This window comes from Amblyomma mixtum, chromosome 5 (assembly GCF_055824585.1).
Source record: "Amblyomma mixtum isolate Tamu chromosome 5, ASM5582458v1, whole genome shotgun sequence".
Lineage (NCBI taxonomy): Eukaryota > Metazoa > Arthropoda > Arachnida > Ixodida > Ixodidae > Amblyomma > Amblyomma mixtum.
This window is the reverse complement of record NC_143016.1, coordinates 123,335,327-123,362,266: the sequence shown is the minus strand read 5'-3', so window position 1 is coordinate 123,362,266 and position 26,940 is coordinate 123,335,327. Positions and strand designations below refer to the sequence as shown.

General features: G+C 45.7%; 2 protein-coding genes across 2 annotated transcripts; both read left to right on the top strand.

The window, feature by feature from the left end:
* The first annotated feature begins 3,696 nt into the window (after positions 1 to 3,696).
* LOC149343581 (uncharacterized) lies at positions 3,697 to 8,495 on the top strand. Its single transcript, XM_089547017.1, has 3 exons — positions 3,697 to 3,708; positions 3,861 to 4,010; positions 7,911 to 8,495. The coding sequence occupies exons 1-3, from the start codon at positions 3,697 to 3,699 to the stop codon at positions 8,493 to 8,495; spliced, it is 747 nt and encodes a 248-aa protein (XP_089403143.1).
* A 15,102-nt stretch (positions 8,496 to 23,597) lies between these two features.
* Positions 23,598 to 25,465, top strand: LOC149343580 (uncharacterized). Its single transcript, XM_089547016.1, has 3 exons — positions 23,598 to 23,609; positions 23,767 to 23,913; positions 24,872 to 25,465. The coding sequence occupies exons 1-3, from the start codon at positions 23,598 to 23,600 to the stop codon at positions 25,463 to 25,465; spliced, it is 753 nt and encodes a 250-aa protein (XP_089403142.1).
* Positions 25,466 to 26,940: the final 1,475 nt, after the last annotated feature.

Genomic DNA, 26,940 nt, shown 5'->3' with positions numbered 1-26,940 from the left:
CCACAAACCGGGCGGATCCTCACCCCGATCCCAACGCCTTTCTAGGACCACATGGCGAAAGGCTAGAACATGTTAAGCTAGAAAGAGGACATTTCTCACAGCAACACAAACAACTGTCCTCCCCTGATGCGATTGACAGGAAAAGAATACAAACACATATATCCAAGACTTCACAATTTACACAAGATCACACCCACGAAATACTCAAGTTACTGCCCTTGGTGCGGAGCAAGCCCCACGCTCTGCCATGCATCTTGGGAATGCCAGGAAAAACCGGACAAAACGGTAATAGTGCCATACCTGACCCACGAGTACTGGGAGAAGGCCCTGACCAGCGAGAACCTGGACCAGCAAGCCTGGATCATCCAGCTAGTCCGCGAGTCAGATGCCGCCAGCGGAGCCATGGATTTTAGGGGCGCCGACCACTCGGCTCCTGCGAGTTAGTCTACTCTAATTAAAAAACTCTCTATCGTCTTCCTCCCTTCAATAGCCTCCAGTCACACGCAAAATACTAGGTTGCGCTTCTCCCGCGTGAAATCGGGCCTAATGCCAAAATCTTTCATTTGCATGCTGCGAGGTATCCTTCGCCAAAAAACAAATAAACAGATAGGTGATATCCGCTGACCTAGGGGCACTCCTTCGTCGATCACCGTAGCCCACCGTCGGCAAATTGGTTGGTTGGCCTCAAGTAAAATGGCGCGTACCCACTACGGGGGAGTGCCCAAGACACAGGCTGTGAACTGTTGGAAAGATTAACAGTTTTAGAGGAAAAGGAGTAGTCATAGGCTATCGGCTGACAGAATGGACGACGCAACGACAGGGGTCCTGTTAGCTGGGAGATCGAAGATGGGACCACGACTTTATGTGCAAATTCGAATGCAACACATGGAATGGTTCAATTTTGTATTGACTGAGAGAGAAAAAAATAAAAATAAAACAAATTTTAAAATGACTGTTTGATAATCAGAAAAATGAAAACAAATAGAGAAATAAATAAATTAACTACTGTTAGAATGGGCGTCGCTGTGTTTCTAGAATAAACTTTTGAACATCACAGCTCACATTCCTATTGCTTCGTCCAAGCGAAGTAGCGCCAAAGGAAAGAACAACCGCAGTGGACACAGGCATACCCAGCTGGTAAACGGCAAATGTCGCTTGAAGAAGAAAAATCGGAAAACCAAGCACTCATGCCCAAAACTAAACAGTTGCCTCCGACACATCTTCGGTTGTTTACGTTGGCATGATTTAGAGCTGCTCGCAGTCGCCAGGTTGTTTTCCATGAGGCCACTAGAATGAGTTCTGGGGAAAATACGTCAGCAAATTGACGACACATGGCAAGGATAGGTAAGTTTTACGACGTAGACGACGGAATCTAGTAAATAAGGAGCTCGATTAACGATTTTGTCTGTAACACAGCCCTCCTTGACACTCAGAAAAATTGCTCCTAGTACTTCCGATCAGTAATGCAGCATTCTATATCGACCTGTTTTCCTCCTATGGCTTACCTTTAAGAATATGAGCAGCTTTTGAGAGCGCTATATACAAGTTTGGCTGCGCAGCGGATGGCAGTGTGTCAATAGTGTGCGCTGGAAACATTACCGCACAGTTGGCAAAGATGCAGCTTTTCTCGGTTTTAACATCTTTTAATGCCCAGAGAGACCAGAACGAACGTACAAGATATTGATGAATCCCGAAGACATCCGCATCATTCATAACTAGGAATCCTTCTGACCGTTTTCAGTGACAAAACGAATAAACGTTCTCAACTGTCGAAAAGTACATTGCACAGGCTACAGTGGAGTACTTAAATATAAAAAATGCCTCAGCTATCAATCGGAGAGAATACACTAGAATAAGGGCATTTCTTTTTGCGTTTTGCACAGTGCACTAGCATTCTAACTACAAACCATTCGTGCCGTCCATCACCAGCCATTCATAATGATGCGCATCCGTGTACTTTCGGCGTGGGTGCTGACTTGTAGCGCTTGCGCCAAAACAGATAAACAAGCAATAAAGGTTTGCCACAAATGTCATGCTCAAGCCGTTGCAATCAATATACTGCAGTTGTGACTACCTTGTTCTTCCATGTGTTGTAAGGCAGCTGTCAGAGTCCAGGATAAGGCTTGAATGCCACTTGGCACATTCATTAAATCAATATTGTCCGGAGTAAAAGTGTTTTAGATTAAGGTCGTACGACCGTTCTACCCCCATTTTTTGTAATTCATATCCACCCTTTTGGTAAGGTGATGATGTTTCTGCCTATCATCGAATGTGATGCGCTAACAGCGGGAATCCACATTTCTGATTCTGACAGTTGTCAAAATTAGAGGACTGCCGTGGATACACATATGTTCAGCTTCCGGTACCGAAGTACCATTCCCAAGAGTCTTCATGGAGCGTGCATTTACATTATTGGCTGCAGTAAAATGTCTCACGATGCAGAAACTGCAAGCCTCTATACTTTTTCAAACTTTTTTACTACACAACTTAAGGCGCAAACACTCTACTTGAATATCTTTTTCTTGCTTTAAAAAAAACTGCCTCGTTTAAAACTTTGTGATCGAAGGGCAATAAACCGTTCTAGTAAAACCGCCGTCTTTTACATTTTTGCTTTGAACACATTAGGTTGAATTATGCATGTTCATTGTTAAAAAAGCACTTTTCTGCAACTGCTGTATTTTAGTTTACTTCGACATATTCAGTTTCATAAGCTGTAATATTTTTATATCTACTATACATGTAGGGAAGCAAGCAGACTATTTCTTAGTTTCTGAGATTTCTTTAATGTCAAAATAGGATGAATTCAAGTTTTATTTAAATTGTAAAAAGATATCTAGAGCACCCAAAAATATATGATATGCATCATATCAAAAGCCAAAATTTGTGCACAAGTCATCAAAAGAATTATGACGCGTTTCCTGAGATTGCGATTTTTTTATATATTATTGAGCGGTGCCTATTATGACGCCTTTTGGAACATTTGTTTTCAGCTCAACTCAGACTGGCAAAAATATTTCAGGCTTAGATTACACATGTTGGGGTAAGTTTACATGAACTTTTCGAACAAATCGGAGATGATTGAGCACAACGGTCGACATGGTATCCATGCTGGATCAAGACCGTTCGTATAGAACCTAGCGCAGCGGGAGTATCTTCATTGAGCGCTCCGTCCCTCACTCCTGGTTGAACGCAAATGAAAAATAACTTCATAGTTCTCAAGGCAAAAAAAAAAAATATGTCACAATTTAGAAAACAAGAACTCAACGGAGTAAACAACACCGTCTCTCACAGACCGGAAAAAAAAAAAAAACCTCGTCAAGAAACGGGCTGACTGCGGTGCTTGCATATCGTGGATCGCGTTGCGAAAATGTAAATCATTTTATGCTTGTTTGCTACGCCATTGAGCAAGCAGTTTGTCGCAAAACACACTCTCTCGACGAAGGAGCCACTCATCTCCCAGCAGCTCTCTCCACATAACCAGGTCACAATGAAGCAAACAAAAACAAAAAGGAGCTAATTCCCTCTGCCTCTCCTTGCAGCGACATAACACTCTCTGCCAGTCGTCGTCATATAAAAGCGACGCTGCAAAGTCTAAAGCACCAACAAACAGCGTTTGGCACAGCTTCGCCGCTTGTATAATACGGTAACATTCAATCAACTATACGACGCACACTCTGCAGATTCAGACAAGTTGAAATGTTCCCAAAGGTGAGGCCTTAGACTTCTACCTACTTCCACGTGCACCAGCTAGACATTCGTCAATAAACGCTTTATGTGTAGGCGATGTATGTATTCAAATGTAATAGGCGTATCATAATATAAGGTAAACGTTCTGTAAAGAGGCTGTTTTTATATTCCAGCAGATAACATTGCTCATCAGCTGCCTTGTGGCCAGTACGTGCGCTCTACACGACCACCAAGGTGCAGCTCCATACCAGAACCCCGGATACGGCGGCTACTTCCCATCAGCAGCCGCCGCTCCTTACAGAGGCTACGCCGACTATGCCACGGTATGTGGCTCAAGTTCGAGCTGTCTGTTTGTTGCTGTCAGCTATTATACAGTGCCGCATGTAGTGGCACAAAATACTTTCTTTCATCTTCGAAAAACGTAGCGCGAAACACAAGACACAGGTAAGGTGAAGACAGGACACGAGCGCTTCTCACGACTAAATTTTTATTAGGAAGGATAACAGAATATATACCACAGATATGGAGGCGAAGAGAAAGAAGGAAACAACAAAATAACAACTCAAAAAACAAGAACAAGACGAGAAGATAAGAGGTCGGCGATGGACGCAGGTACATAGCATTGCAATATAAAACACGTGCACAGTTACTTGACAACCGATTGGAGGTACACAATCTCACGTTTTGTTAAGGCGATCGATGCGTCACTAATACACTCCCCCCCCCCCCTTTCGCGATATAGAACGCTTCAATAATCTCCCTTGTACGTTGGTGATATGCCCTGTCAAGAACAACAGTCTTATCGAAAAGGGGGTGACATTTACAATCCCTGCAATGCTTCGGTAAATTTTCAAGAGCTGTTGGCGTTAAAGAATTTCTGTGTTCAAACAGCCGGACATTTAGACACCGCCCGGTCTGCCCTACATAGAATTTTCCACACGAAAGAGGAATCTTGTAAATCACCTCTTTTTTACATGGCACGAACCTTGATTTGTGATTAACATGGCAACGATGATCACTTTTTAATCCCTCTGCTTTCGCTCTGACCACCGCACACAATCCAGATAACTTCACGGGAGCTGAGATTACTGTGCCCACCTCGTAACGATTGGCAACATTTCGTAACCCATGTGAAAAACGATGTACATAGGGCAAAACGACAGGTTTCTTTTTCGCGTCGAATAACATAGCCTTCTTGGCATCCTTGCCCTTGAGCCACAACAGGAGTTTTTCGCAACTAGTGCTAATCAACGAAAGCGGATAACCGGACTTAGTCAATCTATTAACTTGTTCATGAAAACTTGTGGCTATTTTATCATTGCAAGACTTAAGTAAAGCAGAGCGTAAGCATGAGGAGACAATTGCATTTTTTACTACTTTAGAATGCCCGGAGTGAAAATGGAGTAAAGGTTTAGAAGACCTAGGGTGGTAGCCCCAGCAAAGATGCTTATTGCCAGAATGAAGAGATAAGTCAAGAAATTGAAGAGAGTTTTCATTAGGCAATTCGAAAGTGAAACTCAAACCTTGACCACATGTCTCAAATACCTTTAAAACGTCAACGACCGAGTGATTGAAACGATCAGAGGGAAGAAGAACCAAATAGTCATCAACATACCGAAAAATGTTCAATGATAGGCCGTCCAGATTCCTCTCAATTGTTTTGTCGATATGGCTAAGGAAAATGTTTGACAGAACCGGACGCGAAAAAGAAACCTGTCGTTTTGCCCTATGTACATCGTTTTTCACATGGGTTACGAAATGTTGCCAATCGTTACGAGGTGGGCACAGTAATCTCAGCTCCCGTGAAGTTATCTGGATTGTGTGCGGTGGTCAGAGCGAAAGCAGAGGGATTAAAAAGTGATCATCGTTGCCATGTTAATCACAAATCAAGGTTCGTGCCATGTAAAAAAGAGGTGATTTACAAGATTCCTCTTTCGTGTGGAAAATTCTATGTAGGGCAGACCGGGCGGTGTCTAAATGTCCGGCTGTTTGAACACAGAAATTCTTTAACGCCAACAGCTCTTGAAAATTTACCGAAGCATTGCAGGGATTGTAAATGTCACCCCCTTTTCGATAAGACTGTTGTTCTTGACAGGGCATATCACCAACGTACAAGGGAGATTATTGAAGCGTTCTATATCGCGAAAGGGGGGGGGGGAGTGTATTAGTGACGCATCGATCGCCTTAACAAAAAGTGAGATTGTGTACCTCCAATCGGTTGTCAAGTAACTGTGCACGTGTTTTATATTGCAATGCTATGTACCTGCGTCCATCGCCGACCTCTTATCTTCTCGTCTTGTTCTTGTTTTTTGAGTTGTTATTTTGTTGTTTCCTTCTTTCTCTTCGCCTCCATATCTGTGGTATATATTCTGTTATCCTTCCTAATAAAAATTTACTCGTGAGAAGCGCTCGTGTCCTGTCTTCACCTTACCTGTGTCTTGTGTTTCGCGCTACGTTTTTCGAAGATGCAATTGCTCCGACTAGCCCAGTTCAGCTTACTTGTGCAGTATACTTTCTTTCCTGAGATTATTAGATTCAGTTAAGGACAAGGCAGCGAGCTATGGAGAGAGAAATTCTAGGTGTAACGTTAAGAGATCGGAACCGGGCGGAGTAGGGGAGGGAAAAAAAGCGGGTTAATGACATCCTAGTCAAAATCAAGAGGAAGAGGTGGGCTTGAGCAGGGCATGTAATGGGAAGGCAAGATAACCGCTGGTCCTTAAGGGTAACGGAGTGGATTCCAAGAGAAGGCAAGCGTAGCAGGGGGTGGGTGAAAGTTAGGTGGGCGGATGAGATTAAGAAATTTGCGGGAATACGGTGACCGCAACTGGCGAAGGGCAGGGCTAATTGGACAGACATGGGAGACGCCTTTGGCCTGCAGTGGGCGTAGTCAGGCTGATGGTGATGATAATGATAATAATGAATTGCAAGAGCATATCGCAATCTATATCATGAATAGTCTCATGGCCCATCCTTGAGAGAGAGGGAGACCAAGCAACGAGAGGTCTTAGCTATGGCAGCCTATGTCAACCTTTGTAATACGTTACGAACACGTAACGAACGTCGCGGCTCTAACTTTTCTGATTTTCTATCGTGTCATAGCGGAATATCCAGTCGACCTCCAGCAACAATCCCGTAGGGCACATCCTCCAATAGTCCGATCTCCTTAACGTAGTCGCCAGACCCGCGTTGTTCTTCTTCCGCTACTCGCAGCTACAACCAACGTTGGCTACGCGCTTTGTTCATCGCTAGCGCTGAAAGCAAGCTGCAAAAGAAAGTCTTCAAGCCTGGTTGATTCACGCGCTTTAAAGTAAACCGCGCGAAATGGTCAGCGTAGCACATTGCATTCTTAGAATGGAGTCCGGTTTATGGCAACTAATGCACTCCTCTTAGCCATATACTTGCAGCTGCTAACCGCTCTCTGGGTCTTCTAAAACGTAACCTTAAACAAGCGCCTTTCCACCTGAAAAAACTAGCATATGTTACCTTAATACGGCCTAAAATTGAATATGCGTCGGCCATCTGGGACCCGGATCAAGCATACCTTATTGATGACTTGGAACCTTTGCAAAACCGTGCCGTTAGATTCATCTTTTCTGATTATTCTGGTCATACTAGCGTCACCGCATTAAAGGCTCGCGCCGAACTTGATACGTTATCACATCGCCTCAAACTATCACGCTTGACCCTTTTCCATAAACTTTACCATCATGTTCTGCTCCATGACGATTTTTTTCAATCACCTGAATCTTTTTTTCCACGTCGCGACCACCCGCTGAAAGTTAAACGCATATCATGCCACACTTCTTCGTTTGCTAACTCTTTCATACCACGTACTATAGTCGACTGGAATAATCTTCCATCACACATCGCTTCTGAACGGGATCTTAATAAGTTTCAGGACCTTATCTTACCCAAATGTCTGTTTAGCTTCACTAATTGATTGTACCACATGCTGCATTCAGCTTTTTTTTTATTTTGTTTTGTTCCAGCGGTTGTTATGCCTCTAAAACACTATCTGTTCTTTTTTTTGTGTAAATTACAATGTATACTACAGGTTTTTGTTTATTTCTTTTGTTTTCTACATGTGCTTTCTGTTCTTATGTATAGCACATTGGCGCTTGCTCAATATTATTTTCTGTTGTGTGTCTTTGCTCCCCCCTATGTAATACCCACGATTGAGGGCCTTTAGCGGTTTATTGAATAAATAAATAATACTCACGCAGCCGCCTCAACCGTACAGCTTCGGCTACGACAATGTGGACGAGTACGGCAACCGCCAGTTCCATAGCGAGCAGGGTGATGCCAGCAATGCCAAGACCGGCTCTTACGGCTACCGTGACACAAACGGCCTCTACCGCCGGGTCAACTACATAGCCGACGCAAACGGATTCCGAGCCACGGTGGACACCAACGAGCCAGGCACCGCTCCCGGTGCCAGCGCCGACGTGGTCTTCAACGCCGCACCGGTTGTCCCGCCTTCCCCTGGCGGAGCAGCAGGCGCAACGGCCGGAGTCGCCCCATTTGCCTACGGGACTAGGGGTGCAGCGCCAAACTACAGCAGCGGTTACAATGGGTACGGTGGATACGGATACGACACATACGGTCGCAACGCTGGCGCCTATGGATACGGTGGCTACGGTCCCTACGGCTCCTCTTCCGGTGGGCCAGCCCTGGGTGGATATGCCTATGGAGGAAACGCTCCATACGGCCAAGGTGCCGCCGCCTATGCTGCTGGCCGCTATGCGCCGGGTGGCTACGGGGCTGCCGCTGGATGGGCTGCCGGTCAGTACGGCTACCGCCGCCGATAGTAAATGCTGCCGTAGAATTTTAGAAATACCTTGCAGATAGGAGCGGATGAGTGGCGCTGAGTAAAAGGTTCATACCTTTAATTGCATTTCTGATTTTCGTGAAACCGCTCTACAACGTTCCCTAAATTGCTCAGACTCTTTCACGTTTTCTCCGATGTGACCAGCTCGTATGAACTCACTTGAAGAAGCCGTGTACTCGAAAAAGGATCTACCAATAAACGAAACTTTTACAAGCTGTATGCTGCGCCCAAGGGCAGTCGAAAGCCTGCCCGTCAGTGTATTAAAAGAGAAATAAAGTATTATTATTTTTTTTTCAATTCTCCTGACAAGCTCTGAATCATTGCCATTGCAGTGTGGGTAAAACAACAGGTGAGGCGTTAAGGTAGTCTCTACGGCTCGGAAAAGATTGATCTCTGTGACTGATTAGCGATTCTCTGATAAGCCAGGCGCTAAGATAGGTGTGTAACTGTAACAAAACCAGGTATTTTCCCATTAATGAAGCAGAGCGAATACATCACAAAATGCAGGATTAGTCAGCACAGGAAAAGACACTACGTTGCCACTTTTTGCACTATCATATTCCACCTCTCTTTCAAAACTATATTCTATAAATCTACGGTGACTAATGATTCCTCAAAGACCGATCTCGAATTCATGTTCTCCCTAGACGCCCACTGCATGCTATGAAATGTATATGGAACACTGACTACTACATGGCTGCGATGGAGGGGCTGGCTGTACAGTTACGTGACGGAGCGACGTGTATCTAGGCATCTCGTTATTTCTTTGCGTGCGGCCGTTCTCCTTTTAATAGCGCTAACTTCAAGTGCTTCGGTATTTTACGTACTCGTGCAATGGTCTCGACGGCTAGGTGCACGTGCTTTTCTGTTGCCATACCAGCCACAATTCCACTTGTACTCTTTTGAATGTGCTGCCTTTGCAAAACCGGTGATCTTAGATAAGGGCGCACAGCCCACGAAGAACTGGTACTCCTTTGTAAAGTGCCCACGTAACTGCTCTGTTGGCATCACATTGCGAAGGTAGGGTGTTGTAGACGCTTTTGTACTGCGGTATGGCGATGTCACTCAATGTCTATCCCAGCCGGAACGGTGTCGTATAACCACTTATAACGGCTGTGTGGGAGGTGTCAGATGTGGCTTTCAAATGGTCGCTTCGTAGTTTGCACGAAAGCGCATGTTCTGTACTGAGTTTTGTTAATTTCCTGGCACCTGCAGTGGGACTGAGTAACTGTGCTTTGTGCTCACTGCACTGAGTGAAATATTTCGTGATAATTATTTGTGTTCTTTCTGAAGAAACGCTACGGTCAACGTACATTTTTCAGTGATTTGTACAATCCATGTGCTTACATCGCTCTCAATATTTGAGAATGCCTTGATAATATAGAAATCGTTCTTCCCATCCTTTGTTAACACGAAGTAAATGCTGCCTTGAACATTCACTCTACGCACATGTCACTGAGCACACTGAAAATTGCAACAGAAATCGATTTTGTACACATTGTGTTTTGTAGATTACGTAAGCGGGTACTGACATTTTATATTGCTTTATTTTTATAGATTAGAGAAGATGGTTTGGCACCTAAGATGTGAAACGCCCTTTACAAAATCTGGAGTGCTCAGGTGCTATTCCTTTGTTCTGTTAGTCACTGAGAAGTCGGTAATGATGTCACTTGTTTTATTGAAATCTTCCTTGGTAGTCCCCAGTAGGTTATGGTTGCTTGAACGTTTCCTGCGAGTGCAAGGTCGTTCTTCGTAATTGGTCATTTTGACATACCTCCCCTTGCTTTCTCACTGTTTCAGGGCTTGATTTTATGTTTCATTTGGTCTGCATTTGTTTTGGCTGTGTATATGAAAATGTTGGTCCTTCATATTGTGACGAAGACGAAGCTGGCAGTGGCGCGGGACGGAGAGCTCGCGCTAGGCCAGCGGTCATTAAACCATCTCATAGCCATCGTTCACCACGCCTCGTTCTTCGGCTGGCCGCCGCGTAACCATCTCGGGTCGGGCTCTCGACCGACCCGAGACCCGACCGACCCGACACCCCACCGACCCGAGACCCTACCGACCCAAGACCGAAGACCCACACGTGAAGACACCGCCCCCCTGCCCCTGCCGTCCGGTGCGTCCAAGGACCTCGGCCGTCAGCTCCTGGCACCCTCCGGCCCGGATGCTTCGTGGACCGGGACTGATTCTCTCATCTTTCTCATCGTGGCGGCCAGCACTGCACCATCTTCTACATATTGTTCGATCCTTCACTCAAGACCATCGCCATTTCGCCGTCTGTTCGTCACCGATTGGGACGATCGCTCGGAGGCCCCGGGTAGTGTGACGAAGACGAAGCTGGCAGTGGCGCGGGACGGAGCGCTCGCGCTAGGCCAGCGGCCATTAAACCATCTCATAGCCATCGTTCACCACGCCTCATTCTTCGGCTGGCCGCCGCGCAACAATATGTTTTAAAAGGCAGCCGTAATTTCACTGGGAAAGTTCCGCGCTATTTACAGCACTCTTCAGTCCTTTATGCACGGCAGGCAACTAGTTTATACTCTGCATATGCAACTGGCCTCGTCGGTTACTTCAGCCACTTCTTTTTGGGTCAGTATTTGGATTCTGAGTCTGTGGAGTGGTTTTCAACTAATAAACTGACTTTTACAAAAAACTTGCAATTTTTCTCTTTATGCGATCAAAACTCCGTCAACACAGTTCTCTCACAAGCATTGCTCGCAAACTTCGTTGCAGAAAAATGGGTCCAAAGTAAGAAACTATAAATATACTTAAAATATACCCTCATGCATTGAGTTGAACAGCTGACTAATTTGGTACGCTAACACCTTACAGTTCAGCGTGACACACGTGGCTACGGCAAACAAAAACGCCGCAACGCGACATGAATACCGAAAAATGGCGTGTATGGTCTCCACTCGTCTTTTATTCTCCGCTCTTGACACGTGTGTCGCAAGGGACCTCGAGGTGTCCGAAGATTTATTTTTATGGTTTATGGTTTATGGGGTTTTAACGTCCCAAAGAGACTCAGGCTATGAAGGACGCCGTAGTGAAGGGTTGCGGAAATTTCGACCACCTGGGGTTTTTTAACGTGCACTGACATCGCACAGTATCACGCGTTTATTTGGCATCCGCCACATAAACGCGTAGTTATGACGTCAAGGGCTTTTTCTTGTTGGATTTAGTTGGACATGGTTGTTTAGTTCGTCTCACCGTTCGAAGACGGCGGTGGCTCTACACCATAAGCCGCCATGTTTTCAACGAATGGGCTTCTATGCAAACACCGCTATCATTCTACGTACCTTGGCGTCCGACTTAGGCGAAACTCCAAGCGTTCTGTGTAGTGCAGTCTCTAAGCCGATTCGAAGGTGATCGCATCAAGGTTTACATACTCGTGTTTAACTGCTCTAACACAGAAAAATTTCCAAGAAGGCTGGCGAATGCATAAGTTCGGCTAGCAGATGGATTCCTCAATCCTGCACAGTTATGTTTGTGCGGACCAACGGACCGTCACGCAAGGAGAAATTCTTTGGTACATTTCTGCCGGAACAAATGTGACAACTTTTAAATCGCGCTAGCCTGTACATGCTCGCACCATCCGTACTTCAGCACGTGGCGACCACTGATCGCACACATAAAAGGGGGCAAAGAAAGACGAGCGGCTCTCGCCAGTGAAGAAAAGCTAAGGAAAGAAAAGTGGCTAATGAGGTACGCTTCCCAGGATTCGTGCGCAGCGATCACCGCCTATGAGCCGTCCTAAAATGCGCTACGCCATTCCTCTCGACAATTAGATATTGTGTGATTTTTTTTTTGTCTCGCAGTCGCTTTACTGAGTCGTCGTTATCCCTTTGGTCGCCCAATCGGTAATGCGACAAGTGAAGACAGTGGCGACTTTTTCCCTCCTTTCTCTTATGGGGCGAGCGCATGCAAGCTCACTCGTAAGACGTCCGTACGCAACATAATAGACGAAAAACATTCTTTGCAATAAAGAAATATTTCTGCTGACCATTGAGAACGTCTTCACATAAGCACACCTGTGGAAGCAATAAGATTAATTTAGGGATATTCGGCGAGTCGCACACTTGCTCGTTAACAGCTTCCTCAATGAAAACAGTGGGGAAGGAGCACGCCTGTATTGTCGCGTACGCCCTAGTGCAAGGTAGATAGCCTGGTATCAACTGGTGCCAACGTTTCTACGCTTTTAGATATTGTTTCGAAAGCCTATTTCGACATCGTATATAATGTACGTGCGACGAATACCACGACATATAATGTACCGTCTATAATGTTAGCTCAGCCGCCGTTTTTGGGGACCTGCTGTTTATCAAATTGAATGTCATGGGGCTAGCTAGGAAAAAGAGTTCGTGAATACAGAGCCAGTCCCTTATTTTAGAGGCTGAGACTTGATATCCTTCATCCACAAATGCAACAATAAATTGAAGTATATGTTTCTAGCGGTGGTAGTGCATTCATGTTTTATCACCTCCGTTTGCGTTATATGTGAAAAAAAAAAAACATTCATCGAAACCATTTCTTTAGTGATCTTTTTAGATTGAATTGTACTCGATGCCCGAACAAAGACGCCATGGCTAAGGGTTCTTTACGGAATAGATTTCTTATCGTCCGGCTGTCACACACAGCGCTGCCACAATGGTGGAGCTATATGATTTATCTACCAGCGACTATGTTCGAGGAAGAAGTCGCGCTTCGAAGACACAAACAGGGAACTATTGCTGTTAAAGGTAGTGTCAATAATTTCGCTCGTTGCTTCGATTTGCTCTTCAGATGTTCATTGCCGCATTGTCCCTTTCTTATAAGTAACGTCTGAATAACCGGATCACACAGTTTCTTAATATTATGTGTAGGAAATTCTGGCGCCACCGTCTGTGCGAGTTCTTAAAGCACTTCATCCACCGTCGGAATTCCGGGAAGACCATGTTTCTCATTTAGTTTGGCTATGGTTCGGTCAAAAACATTGATTATGCCTTCTGAGCGACCGCTGCGCCGTTGCACGTCGCTGTTCTCTCCTCTGCGCACAGATGAAATTGTTTTAACGCGACAGCGTTGAAACGATTTCAGTAGCGTTAAAAAGGCGCCCTTCTAAAGAAATTCCGCTTACGGCGTCAGCGTTGTAAGCCAAAAATCACGGGCATTCCTGTGGCAGGTGGCCCCACCTTAGAGGCAGGTGAGCGACTGTGTTCACGTGGCCTTTCGGCGTTATCAGCCCTTACCAACCGGATAGTGAGCAAATTGCCCACCATGGCAGGTGGCAGTTAATGATTGGTCGCTCGGGAAGAACAACCTCGGCCCCACAAGGTCCCCCGCAGGGAGCACCTGCAATAGCAAGGCAGTGGTGCATCAGTTAACGGCCATGGCCTTGAGCGAGGAATGGCATGACGACTCCCACGAATTTATGAAAGTAGAGAATGACCTGCACATTTGGGAATTAACCCATTACGCTGTCACGTCATACCCTTAAGGCGGAGCTTAAGTGTGCGCTCCAACTTTTAATTGTGTGCTGTTTACTTCAATGAATTCAGTAAGAGTGCAAGGCAGGTACGAATTATTTAGCGGCATTTCTGCGAAGTTTGCCACCAGAAGAGTAGTAGTGTTATAATTCAATGCACATTTCATGCCCAGAAATATCCAAACCAAATACGAAACCTCATCATCCTGTAATTCCCTGAAATCACCATGCTGGATGGCGTGCAGCGCCACCAGCTTTCCCTAAGGCAATATTGTGAAATTCTGTGCCCGGTCTGACTACGTCACGGGCTCAAGGTGCATCCAAAATTTTTTTTTTCGTTTTACTTCTTGCGGTCATCTTCCTTCCCTTTATAGTTTAAGTCGTGCAAAGCATTTCCAGAAAACCAATCGCCAACAGAAACAGGCGTTTCACAATCACTGAGCGTATCCGAAGCCCTAATGCGAAAGCGTAGTGCACCGATCATTTTTCGATTTGCCCCAAGTATAACGTGGCAGTCTTAAGCTACTGTTCAGCGGAGAAACCGACGTAGTAATTGGCTTTGGCGTGTCGAGAAATCCCGATTTGTCGAGAGCATCGTGACGTCAGACGTTCAGGTGTGGAATCAAAAGGATTAGAACATAAGCTAACTTCTAGTTATGAGGCCGTAGAATGGCTTCAGTGTGATTATAACATGCAAAGTAAATTAAGTATAGTGCAATTTGAAACTCCTTCTGGTCCGCGAGGCGCATAATGGCGTCTCATGGAGTCGTCACTTATCTCCCTCAATGAATGCGCGCATCACCCGAATCGTTTGTATACATCTGTACCTAGTCGGTTTATAGCCGCTGACGGCGTCTTTAATTGTGTCAGAGGCTGCTGAGGGCGCTTTTTTCAAAGCCACTCATGAAATGCGGCAACTGGAAAGAGCACTGACTGTTCACATTTTCACTGGAATTCAAGAAACCCGAAAACAAAAAAGGCCGTCACTAAGCCATTTACACTTCAGCGCTGCCTTCTGCTCATGGACTGCAATCAAAACACTGCAAATGAATCATTTTGTTGCGTCGCCCAACTGTTATTCGAATCACTGTCTATAATGACGGAGCAACATTACTTGGGGCAGAATGGGTTGTGTACATTTTCCGCTTGTGCAGTGTCCTAAAAGCAAGTTTCCGCATTATTGAAGTGAAAATACTTTCAAAATTTCTTTTTGAAAATGCTATCTATAACTGTCGTCCTCATCAGAATTCAATTTTCGAAATTGAGTTTTAACCGAAAAATATAAGTATCATTGTCATGCACGCCTCAGCCCTTGTGTACTCAGCTGTATAAGAAAAACTAACAAAGTAAAGAAGCCAAGGTCATATAAAAAGGTGGTTAACTTGGATTAGCGCACATGGCCAGGAATTCGGGACGGCGCCCAGCCAGGGCCGCTCTGCCTAGTTATCTATCATGTGCTGTTAGGCAGCCACTCACTCATACTCTTTGTTTATTCCGTGTCCGATGATGCCAACGCTTTTTTTAATGTTTAAAGCCATACGCCACGTGGTAACAGCGAAGGGAATAAGAAGCGCTGATCCCGAATTCCTGGCAATGGCTCTGCATTTTGAATCATTTCTTCGCTATCTTGCATGCCTCTGCAAGACCGGGAGACTTCATCTCCGTACCGTCCGCGGGCGACGCACTGTTTTTTCACTCTAATTACCTTTTTAATGCCCTCACACGGGTAAAGAAGCATAAAATCCAAAGTTAATAGCACGCTTCCTTCTTTGTAGTTATGCGGAATTCATTAGTATATATGAATCATCACATTGTGACGGAAACGTATCTGTCTGTATGTATACGCGCCGATACATGACAGTTTCCTTTTTCAGTAGTGCGCGGGAACGTAAAGGGCGCGTGCGGCGGAAATTTTTGAGCCCCGTAAGTACACTGCGTACGAGAAAGTCCGAACTGACTAAAGCTTCCAGGGAGGCTAATTGCTCGCGCTACAGGGTCTCCCAAACTACCGAAGCAGGAGACTCTTGTAGATGCAAAATCCATCGGCTTTTCGTCCTACACCTTATAAGGTGGATTATAGCGTATATACATTGACAATTTTCATTAATTTCGGGTTCATTTCATTTTGCGGCTCTTGCCGTAACTTCGTCTTTTTGCTGCGGTGAATAAATAAAATAGGTAAAGTGAGAACATCTCGCATTAAAATATTTTTTCGTGCTGAAGTAACGCAGTAACCACAACAAAAGGAAGACGGGAGACGACACGAGCATGGGCGTCCGGAGGGGGGGGCAAGGGGGGGCGGCTGCACCCCCCTGGAAAATCACTCACTCGAACCGTGAGTGATGGCCGCACGCCAGGGGCGGTGGTGCGCTCAGTCAAAAGGGTAAAAGCAGCCCCGCATGGTCACATCTGCGAAATGCCGCGTCCGGGCGTGCGTCGTTCCGCCGTTTTCAAACCACGCCATCGTTAGCTCTACTGAAGGGCGACCTGTTCCAGACATACAGTGGCACCGGCGAGCATGTGTTTCGAGCCGCCTTGAGATGGGTGTCTGTTTCTTTGATCTCTAGAGAGATAGCGACACGGAGGCAGACAGTGCACGGGGCATCTTGTTTTCGCCTATCGTTACGCCGGTCACCGATGAATTCTTAAGGAGGGAAGGTAAAATCAGCCGTGTCCACCCCCGCTTTGTCGGGCTGCTCAGGGGCAAGCGGGCGATGAGTTGGCGCCGCCGCCGCTCGCTGTCTCCTCCGATCCACGGGTAGCGCAGTTCGGTAGAAGCGCCGCTTTAAGAATCTCCGGCAAAGGGGATTAGCTGCTTTTGTTCACGGCGACGCAGTCTCCAGAGGCGCCCCCACACCAGCGTTCTTTGCGTCTTCTGCGAAAACCAGCGCCTTTGGTCAACGCAGCCCGATGGCGCCTGCCTGGCTCGCCTGTCACCTCTGGCTGGGCCTCAAATCACAACAGCGCCCATGTACTGTGCGTGTCAGTGCATGGTAAAGAGACCCAGGTGGTCGACATTACCCGGAACTCTGTACTACTCCATCCCTCATAGCCTGAGTCGTTTTGGGGCTCTGAACCCCATAAAAACACAAAAACAAATTTTCCGACTGGAGTGGCGAGTGTTCCTTCCCCTCGAAAGTTGCGCGGCGTTCCTTTCACCCCCAAAGTGCGCATTCGGGGATACTGCGGCAAGTAAACCCTTGCACGTGTGCGCGCCTCTGTGTTTGTGCTTGGGTGTTTTTAGTGGCCGGTTGTCAGCGAAGCTGAGAACAACCAAGACAGCGGACGAGAAAACGACGAGCGGAGAGCAGTGTGTGTGCGGTTGCTCGACTGTGCGGATGCGCAAGCAAGATGGAGCGAGGTGTATGAAGCTGCGAGCGTGCATTTATCTTGTAAATAAGTTTTCGTTGTATATATAGTCATCTTTTGTTTTCAACGTACGCGTTCAACAGTTTTTCCAATCAATGTGTATGATGAGTGTGCACCGAGAGCGTGTAATGAAGCACAGAAGTGAATTTATCACACGTGTAATTACGCAATTCGCCCAGAAAAATCCGAGGCGCCTACAGTTGCTGTTCAAGGAAGACTGACTGAGTGACTGTAGTTGCGTGTTTGTGAACATATTGTGCTGTGTGCTGGTCATCAATCCGGGTGAGTCGAGAACCCGTATGCAGCAAGACTGAGCACTCTTCTCCACGAAGTGATATAGCATCTTTTTGCATTTTTATTAATTTTAGTTGTTTCTTCGTTGATAAACTCCAATGTACCTCTCCTAGCCGCGCTTTAATTTGCTGTTTGTAATTTTTCTTTCATGTGTGCATTTTGTTTAATTTTTATTTATATATAAATAAATAAATTTACTCCGCAAATAGCGCCTTTCTGCTACGAACATACCCCCCCCCCCCCCCCCCCCCGGGGCACCAACGGGCCCCCCCCCTGCAAAAAATTCTGCGGACGCCCTTGGACACGAGCGCTGAATAACAACTGGTTATTTTATTCTGGGAAAAGTATATAAAGGCGCAGGACACAAGAAACAACCCCAAAAAACAGAACAAAGGTTAAAACTTAAAAACCATACTGCGCATGCACATCACAGTCAAGTCCTGACGTCTTCGTTAACGAAATTTACTGAACCCTCATAAATGTAAACGTTTGTCCTTCCACCGCCGCCGTAACCCGCTTGATTTCCCATATGTAGTCGCTAACGTTCACCTGCAGTCCGTTTCATCATACAAATACCTAGGCGTCACGCTGTGTAACAACTTATCATGGGCTACTCACGTTACTAACATCATTTCCTCGGCTAATAAAACTCTCGGATTCTTACGACGTCATCTTCGCCACGCCCCACAACAGGTAAAATTACTAGCATATAAATCTCTTGTCAGGTCAAAGTTAGATTACGCATCGCCAGTTTGGAACCCTCATCAAGTTTACCAAATCAATGCGCTCGAGTCACTTCAAAACAAAGCAGCCAGATTCATTCATTCCTCCTATTCGTACGATATCAGTGTAACATCTTTAAAAGCGGAATCCAGTTTAGCGCCCCTTTCACTTCGTCGTCGTATTTCTAGCCTCTGCCTATACCATAAATTTTTTCATAGTTCGCTGCGCTGCGCTCCCTACATTGCCCCACCAGCCGGCATATCCCACCACATTCGTCATCCTTTCCAAGTGTTTCGCGCCCGTGCTGGTACTGTTACCTGTTCCGCTTCTTTTTTTCACCGTGTTTCTGTAGACTGGAACGACCTCTACAATGACAACGCTACCATCTCATGCCCATCCACATTCGCCGAAGCTGTTACCAACCATTTTTCAACATAACACTTTGACTGTTTGTACCCACCCCTTATGTAATACCCCCAGTGGGTCTTTAAGGTATTAAAATGAAATGAAATGAAATGAAATTCGAAGAGTATCTTCCATAGTAGACGGCACTCCCCTATCTCCTGGACCAGCTCCCTAGAAATGCAAACAGGGTTATTAAACAGGACACTTGTCTTATCTACTGGGGGAAGCAATCGTTGCACTCGCTGCAGTGCAAAGCCAAGCTGCACGACACCGCTACTTTTTTGTGATGTTCGAACAATTGCCCATTGCTTCCCAAAGTAAAAAGACAAGTCTCCTGTTTAATCACCCTGATCGAATTTGTAGGGAGATGGTAGAGGCCTTTATGATCAGGAAGGAAGCAGATGAGCGTGTTGCTTCACCATACATCAGTTTCGTAGATAAGCAACCAGGCGTTCTTGGCAACTGTGTGAGGTCCAGGAGATAGGGGAGTGCCGTCTACTATGGAATACGGTCTTCGAATTTCGTTGAAAAAGATGTCAAGACTCAACTATGATGTGCATGCACAGTATTGTTTTTTAGTTTTAATCTTTCCTCTTCTCTTTTTTAGATTGTTCACTGTGTCCTGCGCCTTCATATGTTTTTCCAAGAATGTAATAACCAGTTGTTAGTCAGCGTCTGTGTCGTCTCCAGATTTCCTTTTGTCCTGTTTACATCGCTATTTAAGCATGAACCCTTACCAACTCGCCCAGTTTTATGTTCTCGTAAACAAATCTTTGCATTTTTTTTATTTTGTATAGCGATGTGCAAGAAAAAAGACAACGCATAGCAAGATTAACTGAAACCCTTCTGCGTTCAATTTTTTTTTGTCCTGAACCCGTTCGAACCCGTTTGAACCGGTTCAAGACAGACCGAACCGGTTCGAACCGGAACGCAATGGCCCTCTGGAGCCAAACCCTGAACTGAACCCGAAATGCGTGAACCCGAACAAGAACCGAACCCGAAAAAATGCCGGTTCGACACCCTGGCTGAGACTACCTTGCCGGAAAACCTCACGGAAGGGCGAGAACACTATTAAGTACACTCTCACACTCACACAAAATAACATCATCTGGTCACGAAGGCCTATCAGGAAACGAGGTAGCGAATGACCGAGCCCGAACTCCCACAAACCGGGCGGATCCTAACCCCGATCCCAACGCCTTTCTAGGGCCACATGGTGACAGGCTAGAACATGTTAGGCTAGAAAGAGGAGATTTCTCACAGCAACACAAACAACTTTCCTGCTCGGATCCGATTTACTGCAAAAGAATACAAACACATATATCCAAGTCTTCACATTTTACACAAGACCAGAGCCACACAATGCCCAAGTTACTCTCCTTGGTGCGGAGCAAGCCCTACGCTCTGCCATACATCTTGGGAATGCCAGGAAAAACCGGACAAAACGCTAATAGTGCCACACCTGACCCACAGTACTAGGAGGAGGCCCTGACCAGCGAGAACCTGGACCAACAAGCCTGGATCATCCAGCGGGTCCGCGAGTCAGATGCCACCAGCGGAGCCCTGTATCTCAGGGGCGCCGACCACTCGGCTCCTGCGAGTTTGTCTACTCTAATTAAAAACTTTCTCTCTCTCTCTCTCTCTCTATCGTCTTCTTCCCTTCAATAGCCTCCGGTCACACGCAAAATACTAGGTTGCGCTTCTCCGGCGTGTAATCGGGCCTAATGCCAAAATGTTTCATTTGAATGCTGCGAAGTATCCTTCGCCAAAAAACAAATAAACAGATAGGTGATATCCGCTAACTTAGGGGCACTACTTCGTTGATCACCGTAGCCCACCGTCGGTAAATTGGTTGGTTGGCCTCAAGTAAAATGGCACATACCCACTACGGGGGAGTAGCCAAGACACAGGCTGTGAACTGTTGGAAAGATTAGCAGTTTTAGAGGAAAAGGAGTAGTAATAGGCTATAGGCTGACAGAATGGACGACGCAACGACAGGGGTCCTGTTTGCTGGGAGATCGAATATGGGACCACGGATTTATGTGGTAATTCTAACGCAACACATGGAATGGTTCAATTTTGTATTGCCTGAGAGAAAAAAAATAAATTTTAAAATGAACTGTTTGATAATCAGAAAAATGAGAACAAATATGGAAATAAATAAATTAAATAATATTAGCATGGGCGTCGCTGTGTTTCTAGAATAAGCTTTTGAACAGCACAGCGCGCACTCCAGTTGCTTCATCCAAGCGAAGTAGCGCCAAAGGAAAGAACAACCGCAGTGGACACAGGCATACCCAGCTGGTAAAGGGCAAATGTCGCTTGAGGAAGAAAACAAATCGAAAAACCAAGCACTCATGCCCAAAACTAAACAGTTGCCTCCGCCACATCTTCAGTTGTTTACGTTGGCATGATTTAGAGCTCCTCGCATTCGCCAGGTTGTTTTCCATGAGGCCACTAGAATGAGTTCTGGGAAAAATACGTCAGCAAAATTGACGACACATGGCAAGGATAGGCAGGTTTTACGACGTAGACGACGGAATCTAGGAAATAAGGAGCTCGATTAGCGATTTTGTCTGTAACACAGCCCTCCTTGACACGCAGAAAAATTGCTCCTAGTACTTCCGATCAGTGATGTACCATTCTATATCGACCTGCTTTTCTCCTATGGCTTCGCTTTAAGAATGTGAGCAGCTTTTGAGAGCGCTATATACAAGTTTGGCTGCGCAGCAGATGGCAGTGTGTCAATAGTGTGGGCTGCAGCTTTTCTCGGTTTTAACATCTTTTAATGCCCAGAAAGGCCAGCACGAACGTACAAGATACTGATGAATCCCGAAGACATCCGCATCATTCAAAACTAGGAATCCTTCTGATCGTTTTCATAGACAAAACGAATAAAAATTCTCAACTGTCGAAAAGTACATTGCACAGGCTACAGTGGAGTACTTAAATATAAAAAAAATGCCTCAGCTATCAATCGAAGAGAATACACGAGAATGTGGGCATTTGTGTTTCCGTTTTTCAGAGTGAACTAGCGTTCCACCTACAAACTATTCGTGCCAGTCATCACCAGCACATTCATAATGATGAGCATCCGTGTACTTCTGGCGTAGGTGCTGACTTTTTGCGCTTGTGTCAAAACAGATAAACAAGCAATAAAGGTTTGGCAAAAATGTCATGCTCAAGCCTGTCGTTGCAATCAATATACTGCAGTTGTGACTACCTTGTTCTTCCATGTGTTGTAAGGTAGCTGTCACAGTCAAGTATAAGGTTTGAATGCCACTTGGCACATTCGTTAAATCAATATTGTCCGGAGTAAAAGTGTTTTAGATTAACGTCGTAGAACCTTTCTCCCCCATTTTTTTGTAATTCATATCCAACCTTTTGGTAAGGTGATGATTTTTCTGCCTATGGTCGAATGTCATGCGGTAACCACGGGAATCCACATTTCTGATTCTGACAGTTGTCAAAATTAGAGGACTGCCGTGGATACACATATGTTCAGCTTCCGGTACCAAAGTACCATTCCCAAGAATGTTCACGGGATGAGTATTTACAACGTTGGCTGCAGTAAAATGTCTCACGATGCAGAAACTGCAAGCCTCTATACTTTTTCAAACTTTTTTACTACACAACTTACGGCGCAAACACTCTACTTGAAATTTTTTTTCTCGCTTTAAAAAAAAATGTTTGAAACTTTGGGATCGAAGGGCAATAAACCATTTTAGTAAAACCGCCGTCTTTTACATTGTTACTTTGAATACATTAGGTTGAAATATACATGTTCATTGTTCAAAAAGCGCTTTTCTACAACTTCTGTATTTTATTTTACTTCGACATATTCAGTTTCATAAGCTGTAATATTTTTATATCTACTATACATGTAGGGAAGCAAGCGGACTATTTCTTAGTTTCCGAGATTTCTTTAATGTCAAAATAGGATGAATTCAAGTTTTATTTAAATTGTAAAAAGATATCTAGAGCACCCAAAAATACATGCTATGCATCATATCAAAAGCTAGAATTTGTGCACAAGTCATCAAAAGAATTATGACGCGTTACCTGAGATTGCGATTTTTTTGTATATTACTGACCGGTGCCTATTATGACGCCTTTTGGAACGTCTGTTTTCAGCTCACCTCAGACTGGCTTAGATTACGCATGTTGGGGTAAGTTTCCATGAACTTTTCAAAAAAATCGGAGATGATTGAGCACAACGGTCGACATGGTATCCATGCTGGATCAAGACCGTTAGTATAGAACCTAGCGCAGCGTGGGTATCTTCATTGAGCGCTCCGTCCCTCACTCCTGCTTGAACGCAAAATGAAAAATAACTTCATAGTTCTCAAGGCAGAAAAAAAAAATGCCGCAATTTAGAAAACAAGAACTCAACGGAGTAAACAACACCGTCTCTCACAGACCGGAAAAAAAAAAAACCCTTCGTCAAGAAACGGGCTGACTGCGTTGCTTGCATATCGTGCATCCCGTTGCGAAAATGAAAATCATTTTATGGCTGTTTGCTACGCCACTGAGCAAGCAGTTTGTCGCAAAAGACACTCTCTCGGCGAAGGAGCCACACATCTTCCAGCAGCTCTCTCCACCTAACCCGGTCACAATGAAGGAAACAAAAACAAAAAGGAGCTAACTCCCTCTGCCTCCCCTTGCAGCGACATAACACTCTCTGCCAGTCATCGTCATATAAAAGCGACGCCGCAAAGTGTAAAGCACCAACAAACAACGTTTGCCACAGCTTCGCCGTTTGGATAACACGGTAACAATCTATCAAATATACGACGCGTACTCTGCAGATTCAGACAAGTTGAAATGTTCCCACAGGTGAGGCCTTAGACTTCTACCTACTGATTCCAAGTGTACGTGCTAGACATTCGTCAATAGACATTTTATATGTTGGCGATGTTTATATTCAAATGTAATAGGCTTATCGTAAGATAAGCTAAACATCCTGTAAAAGGCTATTTTTATATTCCAGCAGATAACATTGCTCATCAGCTCCCTTGTGGCCAGTACGTGCGCTCTACACGACCACCAAGGCGCAGCTTCATACCAGAACTCCGGATACGGCGGCTACTTCCCATCAGCAGCCGCTGCTCCATACAGAGGCTACGCCGACTATGCCGCGGTATGTGCCTCAAGTTCGAGCTCTCTGATTATTACTGTCAGCCATTATAGAGTGCCGTATATAGTGGCACAAAATGCTCTTTCCTGAGATGATTAGATTAAGTTAAGGAACACGCAGCGAGCTATGGAAAGAGAAATGCTAGGTATGACGTTAAGAGATCGGAAGCGGGAGGAGTGGGTAAGAGAACAAACACGGGTTAATGACATCCTAGTCGAAATCAAGAGGAAGTAGTGGGCTTCGGCAGGGCATGTAAAGCGAAGGCAAGATAGCTGCTGTTACTTAAGGGTAACGGAGTGAATTCCAAGAGAAGGCAAGCGTAGCAGGGGGCGGCAGAAAGTTAGATGCGCGGATGAGTTTAAAAAATTGACGGGAATACGGTGGCCGCAACTGGCGAACGGCAGGGTTAATTGGAGAGACATGGAAGACGCTTTTGTCCTGGAGTGGGTGTAGTCAAGCTGATGGTGATGATAATGATAATAATGGATTGCAAGAGCATATCGCAATCTATACCATGAATAGTCTCATGGCCCATCTTTGAGAGAGAGGGAGACCAAGCAACGAGAGGTCTTAGCTATGGCAGCCTATGTCAACCTTTGTAATACGTTACGAACACGTAACAAGCGTCGCGGCTCTAACTTTTCTGATTGTCTATCGTGTCATAGCGGAATATCCAATCGACCTCCAGCAGCAATCCCGTAGGGCACATCCTCCAATAGTCCGATCTCCTTAACGTAGTGTCCAGACCCACGTTGTTCTTCTTCCCCTACTCGCAGCTACAACCAACGTTGGATACGCGCTTTGTTCATCGCTAGCGCTGAAAGCAAGCTGGAAAAGAAAGTCTTCAAGCCTGGTTGATGCAAGCGCTTTAAAGTAAACCGCGCGAAAGGGTCAGCGTAGCACATTACATTCTCAGAATGGAGTCCGGTTTATGCCAACTAATGCACTCCTACTCACACAGCCGCCTCAACCGTACAGCTTCGGCTACGACAATGTGGACGAGTACGGCAACCGCCAGTTCCACAGCGAGCAGGGCGACGCCAACAACGCCAAGACCGGCTCTTACGGCTACCGTGACGCATACGGCCTCTACCGCCGGGTCAACTACAAAGCCGACGCAAACGGATTCCGTGCCACGGTGGACACCAACGAGCCAGGCACCGCTCCCGGTGCCAGCGCCGACGTGGTCTTCAACGCTGCACCGGTTGTCCCGCCGACCCCTGGCGGAGCCGCAGGCGCAACGGCCGGAGTCGCCCCGTTTGCCTACGAGGCTAGGGGTGGAGCGCCGAACTACAGCAACGGTTACAATGGGTACGGCCGATACGGATACGACCCATACGGTCGCAACGCTGGCGCCTATGGATACGGTGCCTACGGTGGCTACGGTCTCTACGGCTCCTCTTCCGGTGGGCCAGCCCTGGGTGGATATGCCTATGGAGGAAACGCTCCATACGGCCAAGGTGCCGCTGCCTATTTTGCTGGCCGCTATGCGCCGGGTGGCTACGGAGCTGCCGCTGGATGGGCTGCCGGTCAGTACGGCTACCGCCGCCGATAGTAAATTCTGCCATAGAATTTTAGAAATACCTTGCAGATAGGAGCGGATGAGTGGCGCTGAGTAAAAGGTTCATACCTTTAATTGCATTTTTGATTTTCGTGAAACCACTCTACAACGTCCCCTAAATTGCCCAGACTCTTTCACGTTTTCTCCAATGTGACCAGCTCGTATGAACTCACCTGAAGAAGCCGTGTACTCGAAAAAGGATCTAACAATAAAGGAAAATGTTACAAGCCGTATGCTGCGCCCAAGGGCAATCGAAAGCCTGCCCGTCACTGTATTAAAAGAAACATAAAGTATCATTATTGTTTTTCAATTCTCCTGACAAGCTCTGAATCATTGCCAATGTAGTGTGGCTAAAACAACAGGTGAGGCGATAAGGTAGTCTCTACGGCTCGGAAAAGATTGATCTCTGTGACTGATTAGCGATTCTCTGATAAGCCAGGCGCTAAGATAGGTGTGTAACTGTAACAAAACCAGGTATTTTCCCATTAATGAAGCAGAGTGAAGCCATCACAAAATGCAGGATTAATCAGCACAGGAAAAGACACTACGTTTCCGCTTTTTGCACCATCATATTCCACCTCTCTTTCAAAACCATATTCTATAAATCTACTGTGACTGTAATGATTTCGCAAAGACCGATCTCGAATTCATGTTTTCCCTTGACGCCCACTGCATGCTATGAAAAGTATATGGAACACTGACTACTACATGACCGCTGTGGAGGCACTGGCTATACAGTTACGTGACGGAGAGACGTGTATCTCGGCATATCTCGTTATTTCTTTGCGTGCGGCCGTTCTCCTTTTATTAGCGTTAATTTCAAGTGCTTGGGTACTTTGCGTACTCGTGCAATGGTCTCGACGGCTAAGTGTGCGCGCTTTTCTTCTGCCATACCGGCCACAGTTCCACTTGTACTGTTTTTAACCTGCTTCCTTCGCAAAACCGGTGTTGTCAGATAAGGGCGCACAGCCCACGTGAGAATTGCTCTGTTGGCATCACATTGCGAAGGTAGGGTGTTGCAGACGCTTTTGTAATGCGGTATGCCGATGTCACTCAATGTCTATCCCAGACGGAATGGTGTCGTATAACCACTTATAACGGCTGTGTGGGAGGTGTCAGATGTGGCTTTCAGATGGTCGCTTCGTAGTTTGGACGAAAGCGCATGTTCTGTACTGAGTTTTGTTAATTTCCTGGCACCTGCAGTGGGACTCAATGATTGTGCTTTGTGCTCACTGCACTGAGTGAAATATTTCGTAATAATTATTTCTGTTCTTTCTGAAGAAACGCTACGGTCAACGTACATTTTGCAGTGATTTGTACAATGCATGTGCTTACATCGCTCTCAATATTTGAGAATGCCTTGATAATATAGAAATCGTTCTTCCGATCCTTTGTTAACACGAAGTAAATGCTGCCTTGAACATTCACTCTACGCACATGTCACTGAGCACACTGAAAATTGCAACCGA

Bases quoted from the DNA above. Each gene is read 5' to 3' on its own strand.
- LOC149343581 (XM_089547017.1), top strand. The intron at 4,011-7,910 runs GTATGTGGCTCA...ATACTCACGCAG, and splicing joins GCTACGCCGACTATGCCACG to CCGCCTCAACCGTACAGCTT.
- LOC149343580 (XM_089547016.1), top strand. The intron at 23,914-24,871 runs GTATGTGCCTCA...CTACTCACACAG, and splicing joins GCTACGCCGACTATGCCGCG to CCGCCTCAACCGTACAGCTT.